Raw genomic sequence first — 16,005 nt, 5'->3', positions numbered from 1 at the left:
ACACACTCACTCAAAGGTGACAATATCTTCTACCCACCAGGAGTCACATTATTTTGGATGTGAAATGAAGGGAACAAGAAAGGTCAGGGTGGAGGTGGGGAAAATGAAGACAGCCTTTTGCTGATTGCCTTCATACTTGTAATATAGGGCGGGATGTTCTGTTCCACAAGGAGAATATTTGTTTCGCAATGAGATTATATGTACTCTGTCTACCTGTGCATGTGGGCAACCCATGGACTGCACACAGCCCTTGGGTGCCAAGCCACAATGTGAGAGAAGGAAGGGAGGCCCCTATTTGTGTCAGAGGGGTAGTGTGTGTGTGTGCGTGTGTGTGCGTGCGTGCGCGCGTGCATGCGTGAGAGGCTGAGAGAGAGGGTGAGAGTGAGAGAGCAAGCATGCTGATGAAGTGGGATTTTGGTGCAGTCATTTGTGGGTGTTCTATACATAGTATAGTATCTGTGCATTGGTTTTTAATGCACACAGCTGCTTTGTTTCTCTTTGCCTGCTCCCACTTCTCATTCCTTCTTCTTCCCCACAGCACAGTTGTTGCCTGATAGCCCTGAGAGGGATCCAATTGGAGCAGGCCCCGACAGTTCCCTTTGCCTGTTCCTGTCTCCCATATGCCTTCTTTAGCTACTTAGGGGGAATCTCCTGAAAAACACTAATTGCAATTTTGATTTCATATTTTACTACTACTGCATCCAGTCCAGCTGCCTAATTTGACTCACATGGTACTCATTCATTATGTTACTAATTAATTGTATAATGCTATTTAAAACTGGAAATGCTTCCATGGAAAAAAATATAGTAGAGGAAATTTTTCTGGAAAAGGTCCTGTGAAAAGTTTCCACCCCACATCACTGCCTGGAAGCATCTTCACTTCATTAATTCCAAATGTAAGTACTCCTCTCTCTAAGGTCAAGCTCTAGGAAAAAAAGATTTTTCTATGCACAGTGCTGATTGTCTAGCTTACCATGCAGTCAGCAAGGAACACTCACCTACCTGCAATCCCCAGAGCTGTTTTGTACTCTCTCTCTCTCTCCTTTTATTTGAAGGAAACATTACTGTTAATAAGGAACTGAATGAACAGATGAACACCTAAAATGTGTATGAATGTACGTAATCAGGGAAGTCCACCTGAAGCATATTTGAAGGGGCAAGACTGATGGCTGAACCAGCATTTGATTTGCTCATATGCAAGCCTATCATTTCATGTTATGAAGCTGGAGTTATGAAGCTGGATTCACTGCACAACTGAGGATGCTTTGAGATTTCTCTTTCTGTTACATCTAATCCTGTGAAGCATTTTTGCTTCAAGGTTTTCTTATTTTTGAGCTGACTATGTTAAATTGCCTAAGTTGGGAGGTGACTAGCCTCATGCTTTACAAGTCTACATCTTACTCGTTCCTTCATCTCAATGACAATAAAGTGTTGCTTCAGAATTTTTTTCTGCCAGCTAAGCATGCATAATAAGATTTCAGCAGCTGGTTTCCAGTTATTTGAAATGTATGGAAATAAAGGTGTACTAAAATTCATGCAGTTTGTTTAGGCTCACAACCTATACATACATACACACACACACACACACACACACACACGGAGAGAGAAGGAGAGAGAGAGAGAGAAAGAGAGAGAGAGAGAAGTAGAAAGAGGAAAAGAGAGAAACTGGATTAATGGATAAGAGCATACCTCTGATGGCAATTGTGTTAAAAAGTTATGATCTGCAGCAAAAGTCCTCATATTAGAGAGCTGCCCGATAGATGAAGGCAAAGCTTCAATCTCATTGAAGCTACAGTCCAGTTCTTCAACTGACATTAACCTGAACAAAGTTAACGAATTAAACCAGTGTTGCTTTCTTTCACAGTATCATTTTAAAGTCATATATGAAAAATACAAATGGAATACATGAATTTGAAATCCAAATGTAATGTAAATGCTGAACAGCAATACCTGGACAACTTTATAGCTGCTGCTGTTCCCCCCGCCCTTTTAAATATGGGCTAAAGTTCATTATCTGAGCTACCTGCGGCACATCCAAACTCATTAAGTGCAATGGATATGCTGGAGTATGAATCACAAAATGAAGAAACTGAATATGAAAGAGCTACATGGTACTAGATAAGAGGATTGTAGCCTAACAAAAATCATCAAGAACTAAAATAAAATATAAGCCCTTTTATTAATGAAGAAGAAGCAGGAATACCTACCCTCCTATGGAATCTGGCAGATATATTAGCTGATTTTCATCAATTTTAAGAATTGTTAATTTCTTTAGACAACCTGTTATAAAACAAATATTTATTTATTTAGTAGCAATAATTATATACTGCTTCTCATTGGAATAAAGCCTGAAGCAGTTTAGAAAAATACAAAAAAATTCACAAGAGTATCATATTAGAGGCTGGTTCAAAGACAGCTCATGGCTGGGGAAAAGTCAAGGTAAATAGCTATGTTTTCAATAAATGTCTAATGCACACCAGTGTTGAGGCCTGACATACCTCAGAAGGCAGATCATTCCACAGAGTACCAAATACCTTAGTAATATAGTATTCATATGAGAACAGATGCTCTGCTTTGTAGCAGAGCACACAGAGGCATAGGCATGAATAAGATGCAATTTATTATGCCTACTGCCCTCATCCTAGTCCATGTAGCAACGAAAGAAAGAAAAAGCAGCTTTTTACTCCTAGATCTGGGGGTGTCAGTGGCTCATCATTAAGTCAAATTTTTCTGCATATATTTGTGGAATAAGGACCTCAAAAGAGTAGATGACTGGCTCTTCACTGGTGACTGGCTCTTCTAATCTGCCTCTCCAAGGTGGGGGACCAAGGACTTTTGAAGGAGAGCCATAGCAATATCCCAGAAAATGGTCCATTTTCTCCACTTTCATGTGACACTATCATGTAACAAGGCCAAGTGGCAAGATCGTTTACATTCTAGACTAGTTGATGTCAAAATCAAACCAATACTTATTGCAGAGTAAAAATATTGTCTTACAATGTATTACAGATTCCAAATGGATCCACAAGGATACAAGTTGTCAACTGATGGTACTGGGAAATTATTTTATTCTCACTCTCCTCAAGTGCCCATGAGGAAAAAGGTGATTTGGCTTCCACAAAGCAATGCCTAACACAGCGTGGGCAACTGTTTTCTCTCAAAGGCCATATTTTCTCTTGAGTAAACTATAGAGGGCCACATGTCTGTGATAGGTGGGGCCAAAGTCACCTGTAGGTAAGGCAAGAACCAAAAGTGGGTGGGTCACCCCTTTTCTTTCTTTCTACCATCTCCTTTTCTCTCTTTCTCTCTTCCATACCATGCAGTGGGCTTCCAGGGAAGGGACAGCTCACTCTTGCCAGAAGTCTGAACGAATTTCATGTAAAGGGATTTTGTAATTAGGGCAAGGGCTGCATGCAGGCTGAGGGCTATAGGTTGCTCACCCCTTGCCTAAGAGCTAGTCAAAAATAGTGACAATTGACAACATCCTTGCTGCATCTCTTTATGAGATTCCTAGGGTGATGCAGATTGTTAAGGAGTAATAGGTAGGGGATTACTTTTCAAAAAATAAAGATGCATGACAATTTCATTGTGACTGGTGCTGAATGGTAAAAAAGTTCCTCTCTTTAATGATAAAGAAGTTCCTGCCCCCCATCCATTCCTTATGCTGGGGAATGGACTGGGGGAGTGGCACCCTATTGGTTCTTCTGGACCTCTCAGCAGCTTTCGATACCATCGACCATGGTATCCTTCTGGATCATTTATCTGGATTGGGTTTGGGAGGCACAGTTTTAAAGAGGTTCTGGTCCTTCCTGGTGGAGCAGTCTCAGAAAGTGGTGCTGGGGGATTTCTCTTCCACCCCATGGCTGTTAGCCTATGGGGTGCCACAAGCTTCCATCCTGTCCCCCATGCTTTTTAATGTTTACATAAAACTGCTGGGGAGAGTCATCAGGATATTTTGGGCTGAAGTGTCATCAGTATGTGGATGATACTCAGCTCTACCTCTCGTTTCCATCCACAAATCCCAGGGAGGCTGTGGAACTCTTGAACCAGTGTCTGGAGGGTGTTTTGGGGTAGATCAGGATAAACAAGCCAAACAAGACTGAGGTACTGTGGGCTGGGAAACCAATTACTCTGCCACTAGCAAGCCAGTATCTTATATTCTTCATTATCTTGACAAACCTATGTGATACTCCAACCACAATCAAACTATATCTGTCTAGATTTATTACATTTTATCTGCATTTATTACATTTATTACATTTCTTCAGAGTGGCACATATGATTCCCCCACACACATTTTATCTTCACAACAAGCCATGATGTAAGTTAGGCTGAGAGATGGTGGCCCAGTTCGCATGATCACAATGGGGGAAATAAGTGGCTTATTATAAGTAGCAAGTGCCGTGCGTGCTGGTCATGTGCTATGGGGATTTGCATAATTACCCTGCCAGTGCAGCTTGCCATGTCATGTGAACCAGGCCAGGTTAGCTTATTGCCATGGTTAAGAAGCCACCCAAAATCCATGGGCTGTTTTGGGGTTCTGGCTGACGTCCTCCTGGCATGTGACTGCCATGCATGGCAGGGGAATAAACCACCTTGGCTTATTTCCCCCATTATGATTGTGCAAACTAGGCCAGTGACTGGTCCAAACTGACTGAGTGGATACCTTAACCTGGGTTCCCTTGTCCTAGTCTGGTACTAACCACTATACTACATTGGCTTTGTCACTAGTTCAACATTGTGAAAGTCTTCTGAAATTACCATATGGCTACAATTTTCTTTAAAAAAAACTAGACATGCACATTTGTACATGTGTTGGATAAATGAATTTGTGAGATGAAAAAGGTGTTTTGAGTTTCTGGCCTACAGGAGGTCAGAAAAGTTGTTTTGATTTTGTGAAGTATTTATAGTTAACATTGGACAATACAAACCAATAGACTCTGGCAGTTGCTGAAGTGAATTACTAGATAACAGCAGGTCTTGTAAACTTTCACATCCTGAAACTCCTTCTTCAAGAGTTTCAATGTTGTTTTTGGAAACATCCAAGTAGGTCAAGTGCTTCAAACTGCCCATAAACTGAAAGTATAGAAGTACGGATGAAATAAAAAGCTTCTGTATTAAAATATTTTACCCTGCAGATAATAAAAAACAGCTCTAACACAATTCTGTATTTTTATTTATTTATTTATTGTATAGCATTTGCTATGACTTGCCAGGCCTGTAACATTCACATTCTCTATACCCAGTAACAAACTAGAATGCACATTTTCATTATTGCGTGGCAAAATCCAAATCTGAAGAAAACAAATTGTCCAGCTACACACAAGTCATTCTAAGATTTTGCAAAGAAAATTCAGCTGATATAAATGAAAGTCCCTTTATATCAGGAGTCGGTAACTTATGACCCTCCACATGTTTTGGCCTACCACTCCCATACAACATAGCCAACACCGAGGGATGATGGGGAGTTATAGGCCAAAATACCTGGAGGGTCACATGCTGCCCATTCCTTCCTTACACGAATTCAAGTTAAGCAATAACTTTATAAAGAGGATGGATACAACAACATCACTGCTGTTTCACAAGTTCATCCAGATGGCCATATTTTTAGTTGAACTGTATCTTATGCTACATAAAATATTCATTTCCATGTTTCTGAATGTTGAACATTTGAAATAATATGTTCACACATATTTTATTTCCATATGAACAGTTACATTCTTGAGTGTAGGAGCAGGCAATTATTAGTAGTTTTTCAGGATATTTGATCATATTTCATAGCAATCAAGTGTGAAAACATACTGATGCATGTAGTTACACTTTTGGCTAAGTGTCATTTAAGCACACCATTGCCACGGTGGCTGTACTAAACATATATATATATATATACACACACACACACACACATACAACACATGGAGGGAGCAATCCTATGGCCACTAGACACTGTCGGAGGCTGCTAACTATCTCAATAGGATTGCGCCCTAAGATACTTAAATATACATACCCCTGGAATAAGAGTTAATCTGTTACCATCCATCCAAAATTCCTTTAACCCACTTAATTGTTCAAGTACTTCAGGCTGTTAAAAAACAAACAAAAATAGTAAATTGCTGTAGATTTAAATTTATTACCAAAAATACATTGTGTTTCTCTTAACCAATTTCTTTTATTTTAGATATATCTAGATCTGTATATTTCACACACACACACACACACACACACCTCCCTATGTTTTGCCACAGGATCTAAGAACTTTACTTTTCTCAACTATTATATTTACTGAGTTACAGTGATCTACTTATTTATTATTTTATTTCAGATAATTTCTATACTACTTTTAAATTTTATTTTAAAATCCCACAGAGGTTCACAAGGTAACATAATAATAAAATGCAATAAAACCAATCAATAAAACAGTGATAAAATTATAAACTCTCATTAAAATAATCAGGAGTAACTGGCAATGCTAGCAGTCAGGAAATACCTGAGCAAACAAATGTGTCTTATGTTGTCAGTGGAAACACTCCACCCTAGGGGGCTGCCTGATCCCAATGAGATCATTTCTCATTGATCAATGAGAAGACAGGAGCAGCCTATATGGGGTGTCCTATCTGTCTCACTTAATAAATTTCCAGGTTTAAGAGACAGAGCTCTATGAACTTTCAGAACAAATGTCATTACATAGGCACATGCAAAATTAGCTAGATAAAAATAAAGCTCTCATATTTTCATAATTGTACACGTGACTGCTTGATTGTAGTTTAAGTGCATGTGAAAATACTTTCTATGTTTTACACAAATGCCACACTAATAGGAATTGAAAGCTATAAAAAGCAGTCAGCTTTAAATATAGATTCCTTACAACATTAAGATACAGGCAACAGTTGTTCTGTAAGATAGCAGTTAAGCTGATTTTTTATTGTTGTTGTTGTTTTTTTATATAAAAAAATAAAGATTTTTTATATTTGACAGTAATTAAAATAGATTTAAGGATAAGAGGTTTTATGAAAGCTGTGTAACTTAGCTAGAACTCACCACTTCTGTGAATTCATTACTTCCCAGGTCCAGTCTCTCCAGCTGAGTCAGTCTGTTCATGGTTCTGGAAAGGGAAAGGATTAATAGGAATTAAAGAAAAATACCAGTTACATTCAGTCTTCTTGTGTTTATACTAATGAATCTTTTTAATCATTACTCAGGCAGTTCTATAAAACAGACATACTTGATGGTCAGACGTTTTAAAACAGTCATATATCCATTATGTTACAGCTACAAGCAAACCAAAAACTGGAGTTCAGTGTTACCCAGTTTAGTTAAAAACATGATCTTCTCTCAGTCTGTTCAGAAAGTTGTTCCTCCACGTTAAAATGCAATTTGTCCTATTGTAATATGAATCATGCATTTTATGCAGTAGTATTTCCATTTGTTTTAAAGCTGCTGTGTATTAATACAGAAACCACTATTCACCTGTTTCCATTGTAAAGGAGAAACAACATACTTTACTCCTACCATCTCGTCCTTCTCATTTAACCAATTTACAGTTTATTATAAAAGTCATCTTATCCCATGACTACAAGTACTGAATGAGGACTGTGCCAAATGCCTTCTGAACATCCAAATATAATAGGCCCACAGGATAGATTACACCCTTGTGATTTAAGGAATTAAGTCTGTTGCTACTAGGAAATGATAGCAAAACTACTTCAGCCAACCCTTCTGTTATGCTGCCATCACCTACCCACCACAAAAACATGTCAGAGAGTTTGCACTCCCACACAGGCTACTGTAGTCACTCTCACTTGATTCAACTTCAATGCTAAATTTGGAGTTCTTTGCACAGACACCTTGAGCACAAGCAGCTGAACTCATCATAAATGATGGGTCATCATGAAACTAAAGACTATAATAAGTTATCAAAATATATTCCAACTTAAAGAGTCACAGGTGTGCACCCCTCCACTTATTGTAAAATAGGAATGTGTTATTTAAAAGGGCCACTGTTCATACCCAGATGTGTTATCTTAAATGCTGACAGCTGAGTGGTATAAAACTTCATGGATTTATATATAAATGTGTTTTCTAACTTAGCAGTTAACTAAATAAATGGGAAACATTCAAAATATTTATTTGATTTATGTTTATTACAACATGCCAATATGAGAACTCAGCCTGTTCTATACTGGCTGAAAGATAGTTCAAAAGATCATGGCTCAGATCCAGACTTCCTCTTCTATTTGCAGAATGATCTTCAATGGCAAAAGAGGCAGAAGGCCATTTTTGCTACTTCCCCCTTCACCCCTGAAGAGCCTCTACATGCCATATCCCGTGCTGTTCCAGAGGGTCCCCCAACACTCCAGAGCTGATTTCTGAGAGGCACAGGAGTAATTGGTGAAAATTGCCTCCTTCCTTTCCATCAACAGGAGCATCATGGGATCTCTGTATGCAAGCCAGTACGTTCAGCACAGAACATGGACATTCTCGCACTCATCTATTTCATTAAGAGAACTAACAGCACTTTACATTACAGCATTAAATATGTGCAAACCTAATTAAGCAGGAGTGCTATATTCCCACGTTTAAAATTTAACACAAATATCAACAACTATTAAACATAGGAATTAAATGTTCATTTTCTTCATCTAATATCACCACACTTGTCACACAAAGCACATTTATTTTATATGCGCGTACACACACACACTTTCTAGCCATTTCATTTATAAAAGAGACTACATAGATTTATTGATTTATTGATTTGTGTGTTCATGTTAAACCTGTCATTTTTATTTTTAAAAGTTAACTTTATTTTTCCAGACTTCCAGCTTAGGTATAGCCAAGCAAGACTATTAAAACAAGAGAGTGTTGAGAGGGTTGCAGCCTGCTCTCTGCTACAGTGTCAGCTGAAGGCTCATATTTCATCTGCTAGTTCATTTGCCCGGTACCAGAATTTCTCTTCAGTTGTTCCCATAGCTCATTCCAAAGAACTCTTCCTTTGCACTATATATTCTGTGACAAAGCTCTTCATATATTAGTGCCTAAGGATGAACACTAATTCTCTGTTTGGGACCTCCCTAACTTTTTCCTCCCTGTTGCCAACCCAGAAGGAAGAGAAGGCCCGCCAAATGAGGAGGAAAAGCAGGAAGGTAGGCAGAGAGAAGATTGTTGAGAGGTGATAATAGAAACTGAGTGCATAACCCTCTGTTCTCATCAGTGCCTGACATGTTGGGAGAAAGAGTGAGGAGGATTACCAACAGGCCATCTTTGCCTGCCATTGCCTAAAATGCCTACTGGCAATTGCCAACAAAAATAGTTGCTGACAAGGGATCTAGGGAATTGTCAATTTCCTGAGATTGTTTGGTTAAGTACAGCAACCCACAATAGCTTCCTTAACAGGAAGCCTGAGACAAAAAAAAAAAAAAAAATCAGGATCAAAAACTGAGGTGCACCATGATTATTAAAGCAAAATCAGAGACATAGGTTCATATGTCTTAATGATTACTGGAAAAAGAAATCTGGATTATTATTAATTTTTAGAAACAGTCTATTTCACAGCTATATTTCTTTCAATGTGTCTGTAAACATGACAGTTTTATGTGACCATCTATACACATGATTTTTTATAATCAAAATATAACTGATTGATGGCTGCATCACATGTTCCATTTTCCTACATAGAAATCCTAAGGCAAGTTAGCACAGCAGTTGCCTCATCGTACTTCAGATATTACAGTTGTTGTTGTTCAGTCGTTCAGTCGTGTCCGACTCTTCGTGACCCCATGGACCATAGCACGCCAGGCCTTCCTGTCCTGCGCTCTCTCCCGGAGCGTGCTCAAGTTCATATTCATTGCATCCGTGATGCTATCTAGCCATCTCATCCTCTGCCGTCCCCTTCTCCTTTTGCCTTCAGTCTTTCCCAGCATCAGGGTCTTTTCCAGGGAGTTTTCTCTTCGCATTAGGTGGCCAAAATATTGGAGCTTCAGCTTCATTATCTGTCCTTCCAATGAGCACTCAGGGTTGATTTCCTTTAGGATGGACTGATTTGACCTCCTTGCAGTCCAGGGCACTCGTAAGAGTCTTCTCCAGCACCACAGTTCGAAAGCATCAATTCTTCGGCGCTCAGCCTTCCTTATAGTCCAGCTCTCACAGCCATACATTACTACTGGGAAAACCATAGCTTTGATTAGACGGACCTTTGTTGGCAAGGTGATGTCTCTGCTTCTTACTATACTGTCTAGGTTGGCCATAGCTTTCCTCCCAAGGAGCAAGCGTCTTTTAATTTCATGGCTACAGTCACCGTCTGCAGTGATCTTGGAGCCCAAGAAAGTAAAATCTGTCACTGCTTCCATTTCTTCCCCTTCTATATGCCAGGAAGTGATGGGGCCAGATGCCATGATCTTCGTTTTTTTAATGTTGAGTTTCAAACCAGCTTTTGCACTCTCCTCTTTCACCCTCGACAAGAGGCTCTTGAGATCCTCTTCGCCTTCTGCCATTAGGGTGGTATCGTCTGCATATCGGAGGTTGTTGATAATTCTCCCAGCAATCTTAATTCCGACCTCTGATTCATCCAACCCGGCATTTCTCATGATGTACTCTGCATATAAGTTAAATAAGCAGGGTGACAAGATGCAGCCTTGTCGTACTCCTTTCCCAATTTTGAACCAATCGGTTGTTCCATGTCTGGTTCTTACTGTTGCTTCTTGACCCTCGTACAGGTTTCTCAGGAGACAGGTAAGGTGGTCTGGTACTCCCATCACTTTAAGAATTTGCCACAGTTTGTTGTGATCCACACAATCAAAGGCTTTAGCGTAGTCAATGAAGCAGAAATAGACGTTTTTCTGGAATTCTCTTGCTTTCTCCATGATGCAGCGAATGTTGGCGATTTGATCTCTAGTTCCTCTGCCTCTTCGAAACCCAGCTTGTACTTCCGGTAGTTCTCGGTTCGCATACTGCTGAAGCCTAGCTTGTAGGATTTTGAGCATCACCTTGCTGGCATGTGAAATGAGCACAATTGTGCGGTAGTTTGAACACTCTTTGGCGTTGCCCTTCTTTGGAATTGGAATGTAAACTGACCTTTTCCAGTCTTGTGGCCACTGTTGAGTGTTCCAGATTTGTTGGCATATTGAATGCAGCACTTTAACAGCATCATCTTTTAGGATTTTAAATAGCTCGGCTGGAATACTGTCATCTCCGCTAGCTTTGTTGTTACTAATGCTTCCTAAGGCCCACTTGACTTCACTCTCGAGGATGTCCGGCTCAAGTGCAGTGACCGCACTATCATGGCTATCAGGGACATTCAGATCTTTCCTGTATAGTTCTTCTGTGTATTCTTGCCACCTCTTCTTAATCTCATCTGCTTCTGTTAGGTCCCTGCCTTCTTTGTCCTTTATCATGCCCGTCTTTGCACAAAACGTTCCCTTGAGATCTCCAATTTTCTTGAAGAGATCTCTAGTCTTTCCCATTCTGTTGTTTTCCTCGATTTCTTTGCATTGTTCATTTAAGAAGGCCTTCTTGTCTCTCCTTGCTATTCTCTGGAACTCTGCATTCAGTTGGGTATATCTTCCCCTTTCTCCCTTGCTTTTCGCTTCCCTTCTTTCGTGAGCTACTTGTAAAGCCTCATCAGACAGCCACTTTACTTTCTTGCATTTCTTTTTCTTTGGGATGGATTTCGTTGCTGCCTCCTGAACAATGTTATGGACCTCCGTCCATAGTTCCTCAGGCACTCTGTCTATCAGGTCTAATCCCTGAAATCTATTCCTCACCTCCACTGTATATTCATCAGGGATATGATTTAGGTCATACCTGAACGGTTTAGTGGTTTTCCCGACGTTCTTCAATTTAAGCCGAATATTACAGTTGTACACACATTTTATTCACCTCCATTTAGGAAACTGTAACATATGAAGTAACCCACAGAACATACAAAGAAGCATTGTTTATATGAAGTTATTAGAATGTGACATTAAAGATAATTTAGTTCTGTTTTTTTCAGCCTGATGACTAGAGATACAAGACAAGAATTTTGTACAAATAAAAAGAATAGTTCCAGTAAGCAATATAGTCATTAAGGGGTAGTGATAACTGGAAAAGGGATAATTTAGAATACTTGAAACATGAATAATAAACCTAACAAAGGGTAACAGTTCCTATAAAAACAAGACTATTTGGTGCTTATTGTGAAATTCTGATTTATCATGACCTCAATACTTCTCCAAACAAATTATTCACACCAAAATAAACTCAAACATCAATATATACTTACTTTGGCAACATTTTTAACTGGTTTTCCCTAAGCTCCAAAATCTGGAGTTTAGTTAATCTGTAAAATAAACACAAAAAATTACCATTAAAATGTTAAGGTATGCATATCTGAAACAAAAGAAACTTGTTTAGGAAGCAATTACAATGATTAAAATATCAGAAGGATTTAATTTGGAAATATAGGCTGTGTAAAAAGACAGCCAGTTCACTGTGACCATCAACTATTAAAGAAGATTTTCAAATACTGTCCTCGAAAATACACTCTTACCTTTTCTCTATTTATATTTTAGCTGTTTTAGACTGAGTTTCTAAGATCTAACGTAGACAGTCAGAAATCATACAAATGTAAGCAATATCAAGGACCATACAATACAGCTATGTGTTATGGAAATACTTTCTTGACTTAACTATCCCCAACAGAATCTTCTCACAAAACCTTCTGAAAGAGATTCTATAGCCATCCTAAGCAACTTTCTGTGCAGTTTAATTATACAGTTTCCAATTTGTCTGAACAAGCAAAATAAATCTACAACCACTACTTCTTATCCGCTGCTAAAACTCGCAAACATTCTTCTTTGCCTCTCTAAGAATAAATTCTACATAGTTGATCTTAACCTCCTCTAACCCTTATGTTAAACGTGCCTCCTCTTATCATCCTTTAGCATCTTTGTTTTTCTGCTGTCAGTTTTCTAAAAGTTATGTTTCTCCTTTTGTAAATATTGTAAATATTTGTAAATATTGTAAACCTAGACTCAACTCCATGAGGCATAACCAGTGCTAAGGCTTGGCACTTTGTGTCTTGCATACAATGTCTATAAAGCAAACCAATATATTTGTGTTTTTTGCCAAAACATTCAGGTTGTAATCCATTATGACTCCACATTCTAGCCATTTTATGGGTGCCATTTTCTTTTTAATTTGCAATATGCACCAACATTTCACTGCATACTAGTGTTGCACATATTAGGAAAAAGGGCAGGCTTTGGCTGGATGCACCCAATCTTGTCTGATCTCGGAAGCTAAGCAGGGTCAGCCCTGGTTAGTACTTGGATGGGGAACCGCCTGGGAATCAGGCTTCCTGCATTGAGCAGGGGGTTGAACTCGATGGTCTTGTAGGCCCCTTCCAACCCTATGATTCTATGATTCTCCTGGCCCAGTCATCCACACAGTGTATTGAGTGAAAGGAACTCAGAAAGAACCTCTTGAAAGGTAGTGTGATGCTGTGTGTGACTAGGCAACCTCTGCTATCCTTTTACATGTTAACGAAACTTGGATCCTGCAAGACCCCAGTATGTTCCCAGCAGAAGGAACTGGTGGCTAAGAAGAAAGAAAGGGAGATCAAACCCACTATAATCCTGTTCCCATTTTGCAATATCTCTCAGGTATATGTTACACAGCAAGCGTGAAGGTAAGACTTGAAGAGTGGTAATGGCAAAGATCTTCGTTTACCTCAGGCAACATAAATTTCATAGGGTAAAAAAGAGTACGTTAGCCATTTTTCAGACTTCTCTTTCCACTAAAGCTAATTCCATCTTTAAATGGGACTTAAAACCAATTTTCTCAATTCATTATATCCTTCTTAAAGGTGTTACTACAGAATTTTGTTGGCAAAGTATTTAGTAGGAGGGAATTGGCTTTCCATCCTCTCTCATAACACACACAGTGCCGTCTGCTAATCAACATGCAACACTGGGTTCTGCATAGTTTAAAAAACAAAAACAGAACTTGTTAATTTTAAAATTCATTTGCAAACTTACCTGCCAAAATTGGCTGGTAAGAACTCAAGAAAAGCATCATTCAGGTATAGTTGTGTTAGGTTTAACAACTGCGAAAATCCATCTGGAAGCCTAAACAAATTCAAAACACATAAACATTAGCAAATACAAGATAATATGCTTCATCTGAATACACACCTGATGTTCACTAAACTACTCACTGCCCACCACATCCTACGAGACTTCAAGGCTCATGACAAGTGAAGAACTTACTTTGAAATAGGGTTTACGCTGGCCTCGACAACTGCCAAAACTTTACAGTTTTTGATATTTTCTGGAAACTCCTGTATGCCTGTAAAAGCAGAGCACACAAGAGTGCATCAGAAATAAACTAAAGCAATAAGTAATATCACTGCAACTTTATTTTCTGGAGATTATATCATAATACTGCTTTGCATGTCTTCCGTTTCACACCCAGTTCTTTTTCAGGCTTCTGCTTAAGCTAAGGATCATTCAAACTGCTATTGTAAAAACTGTAGCAGACGGTGTTTGCAGAAATCTCATATGTTTCATTGAACTGACCAGAATGTCTTTAGCAGCTTTAGTCAGGAATATCTGAATGCTGTCATTTCCTGGAACATCTACAGAACGTGATAGTTGCTGCAGAATTCAACTTGCCAAGAATATTTGTTTTCATTTATCAAAAAGAAGAAGACAAGATCATGCTTCTAATCCTTACAATTGTGAATTATGCTTGAACATGTGTAGCAATGCCTGGTAAAATCTCAGAAGCCAGAGTCACCACTACATAACATTTCCAGTGGTCAGAAGACAAACCTTCAATGCTCTTTATACTATATACCCATCCATAAGACTAGCAGAAGCAAAATTATACAAAACATAGTACACATTGCAGGAGGATTTATGAAAAATAAGAGAAATTATGTATATTTTCTTGATTTACATAATTTATACAGGTTGCAGATGTCATCTTTTTGTCATAGAATCAGGATTACCTTGGTTAGTATAGAATTCTGATTTTTCTTTAACTGCACAGTACTCATTATCCTGCTTTAGAATATAAAGTATTATGCTAAGATCAGAGATATTAAGGTTGACTTCAGTGATCTATGGTTCATGTTTTGAGACAACAGTTGCATTAATATACACTGAACACAACTGACTGGTAAAAGAGAATGCAAAAAGAGCCTAAGGAGTGCAGAAAAATGGTGTCAGACATCATCTCTGAGACAGCATTAATCTGCTTATGTACTATTGGAGCCAATTATAATTAATACAGAAACCAGTCCTTCTCACAACATTTACAAATAAAATCTTTCAAATGTTAAATCAAATGTAATGTACCATTTATTCCAGGGAAAATTACTTGGAAAGTAGATATACTTCCTTGCCCTTTACAAATCTAATGAGAATTGACTGAAGAGCAACAATAATACAAATTTGAATGCCATCTTGCTGTACAATTCTGACTTAATATGTTTATAGCTTGACAGAAACCATTATTCTTCCATAACGCCACAAAGCACATCCATCTAAACAAAGTACATAATTGCGAAGTATGCACCGAAACTCTGGAAACAGAGTGTGTTCAGTGTTAAGAAGTACTGTTTCTTAAACTGCCAAGCCAACAGAGACTCATTCAACCTTGGTAGTATTACTTCACATGAAGCTTCTTTTTTACATTGTAGAGTTCACATACAGCTATTATGTTTGCCTTATGTTTAACATCCCCACCCTGACCCAGAGCACCTCCTTATTCCAAAGTTCTTGTTGTTTCCATGCTTCTTCCACATATATGTGATGTTGCGCAACAGGAAGCAGTACCATTCCCATTCCTGATGTGGGGTCAAATGTGTGTGATATTACAGGGTGTTCCAGCATTTAATCTATACAAATTGGAGGCCCGCAAGTGAGAGGGAGACAAGCAACTGGAAAACTTCCCCTCCTTTCGGTGTTAAATCATTTAAAGGGCCAAATAACATTGACATAGGATAGCAGAATAATAGTGGAG

General features: G+C 38.7%; 1 protein-coding gene across 6 annotated transcripts in view; it reads right to left on the bottom strand.

Moving 5' to 3' along the window:
* The window catches only part of ERBIN (erbb2 interacting protein), a 143,110-nt gene that overhangs the window by 45,288 nt on the left and 81,817 nt on the right, over window positions 1-16,005 (bottom strand). For all 6 annotated transcript variants that reach the window (XM_084833372.1, XM_084833367.1, XM_084833369.1 and 3 more), the window contains 8 exons: window positions 14,247-14,325; window positions 14,016-14,105; window positions 12,260-12,316; window positions 7,039-7,102; window positions 6,008-6,082; window positions 4,932-5,076; window positions 2,208-2,280; window positions 1,690-1,819 (listed from right to left, as the gene is read on the bottom strand). In XM_084833372.1, coding sequence (XP_084689498.1) covers window positions 1,690-1,819; window positions 2,208-2,280; window positions 4,932-5,076; window positions 6,008-6,082; window positions 7,039-7,102; window positions 12,260-12,270 — 498 coding nt within the window. In that variant the 5' untranslated portion in view covers window positions 12,271-12,316; window positions 14,016-14,105; window positions 14,247-14,325. The remainder of the gene's footprint in view (window positions 1-1,689; window positions 1,820-2,207; window positions 2,281-4,931; window positions 5,077-6,007; window positions 6,083-7,038; window positions 7,103-12,259; window positions 12,317-14,015; window positions 14,106-14,246; window positions 14,326-16,005) is intronic.

This window comes from Heloderma suspectum, chromosome 2 (genome assembly GCF_057233095.1).
Source record: "Heloderma suspectum isolate Gila_16-S chromosome 2, 16-S_ref, whole genome shotgun sequence".
Taxonomy (NCBI): domain Eukaryota; kingdom Metazoa; phylum Chordata; class Lepidosauria; order Squamata; family Helodermatidae; genus Heloderma; species Heloderma suspectum.
Note: the sequence above shows the minus strand (reverse complement) of the source record. Positions and strands in the feature narration are given on the sequence as shown.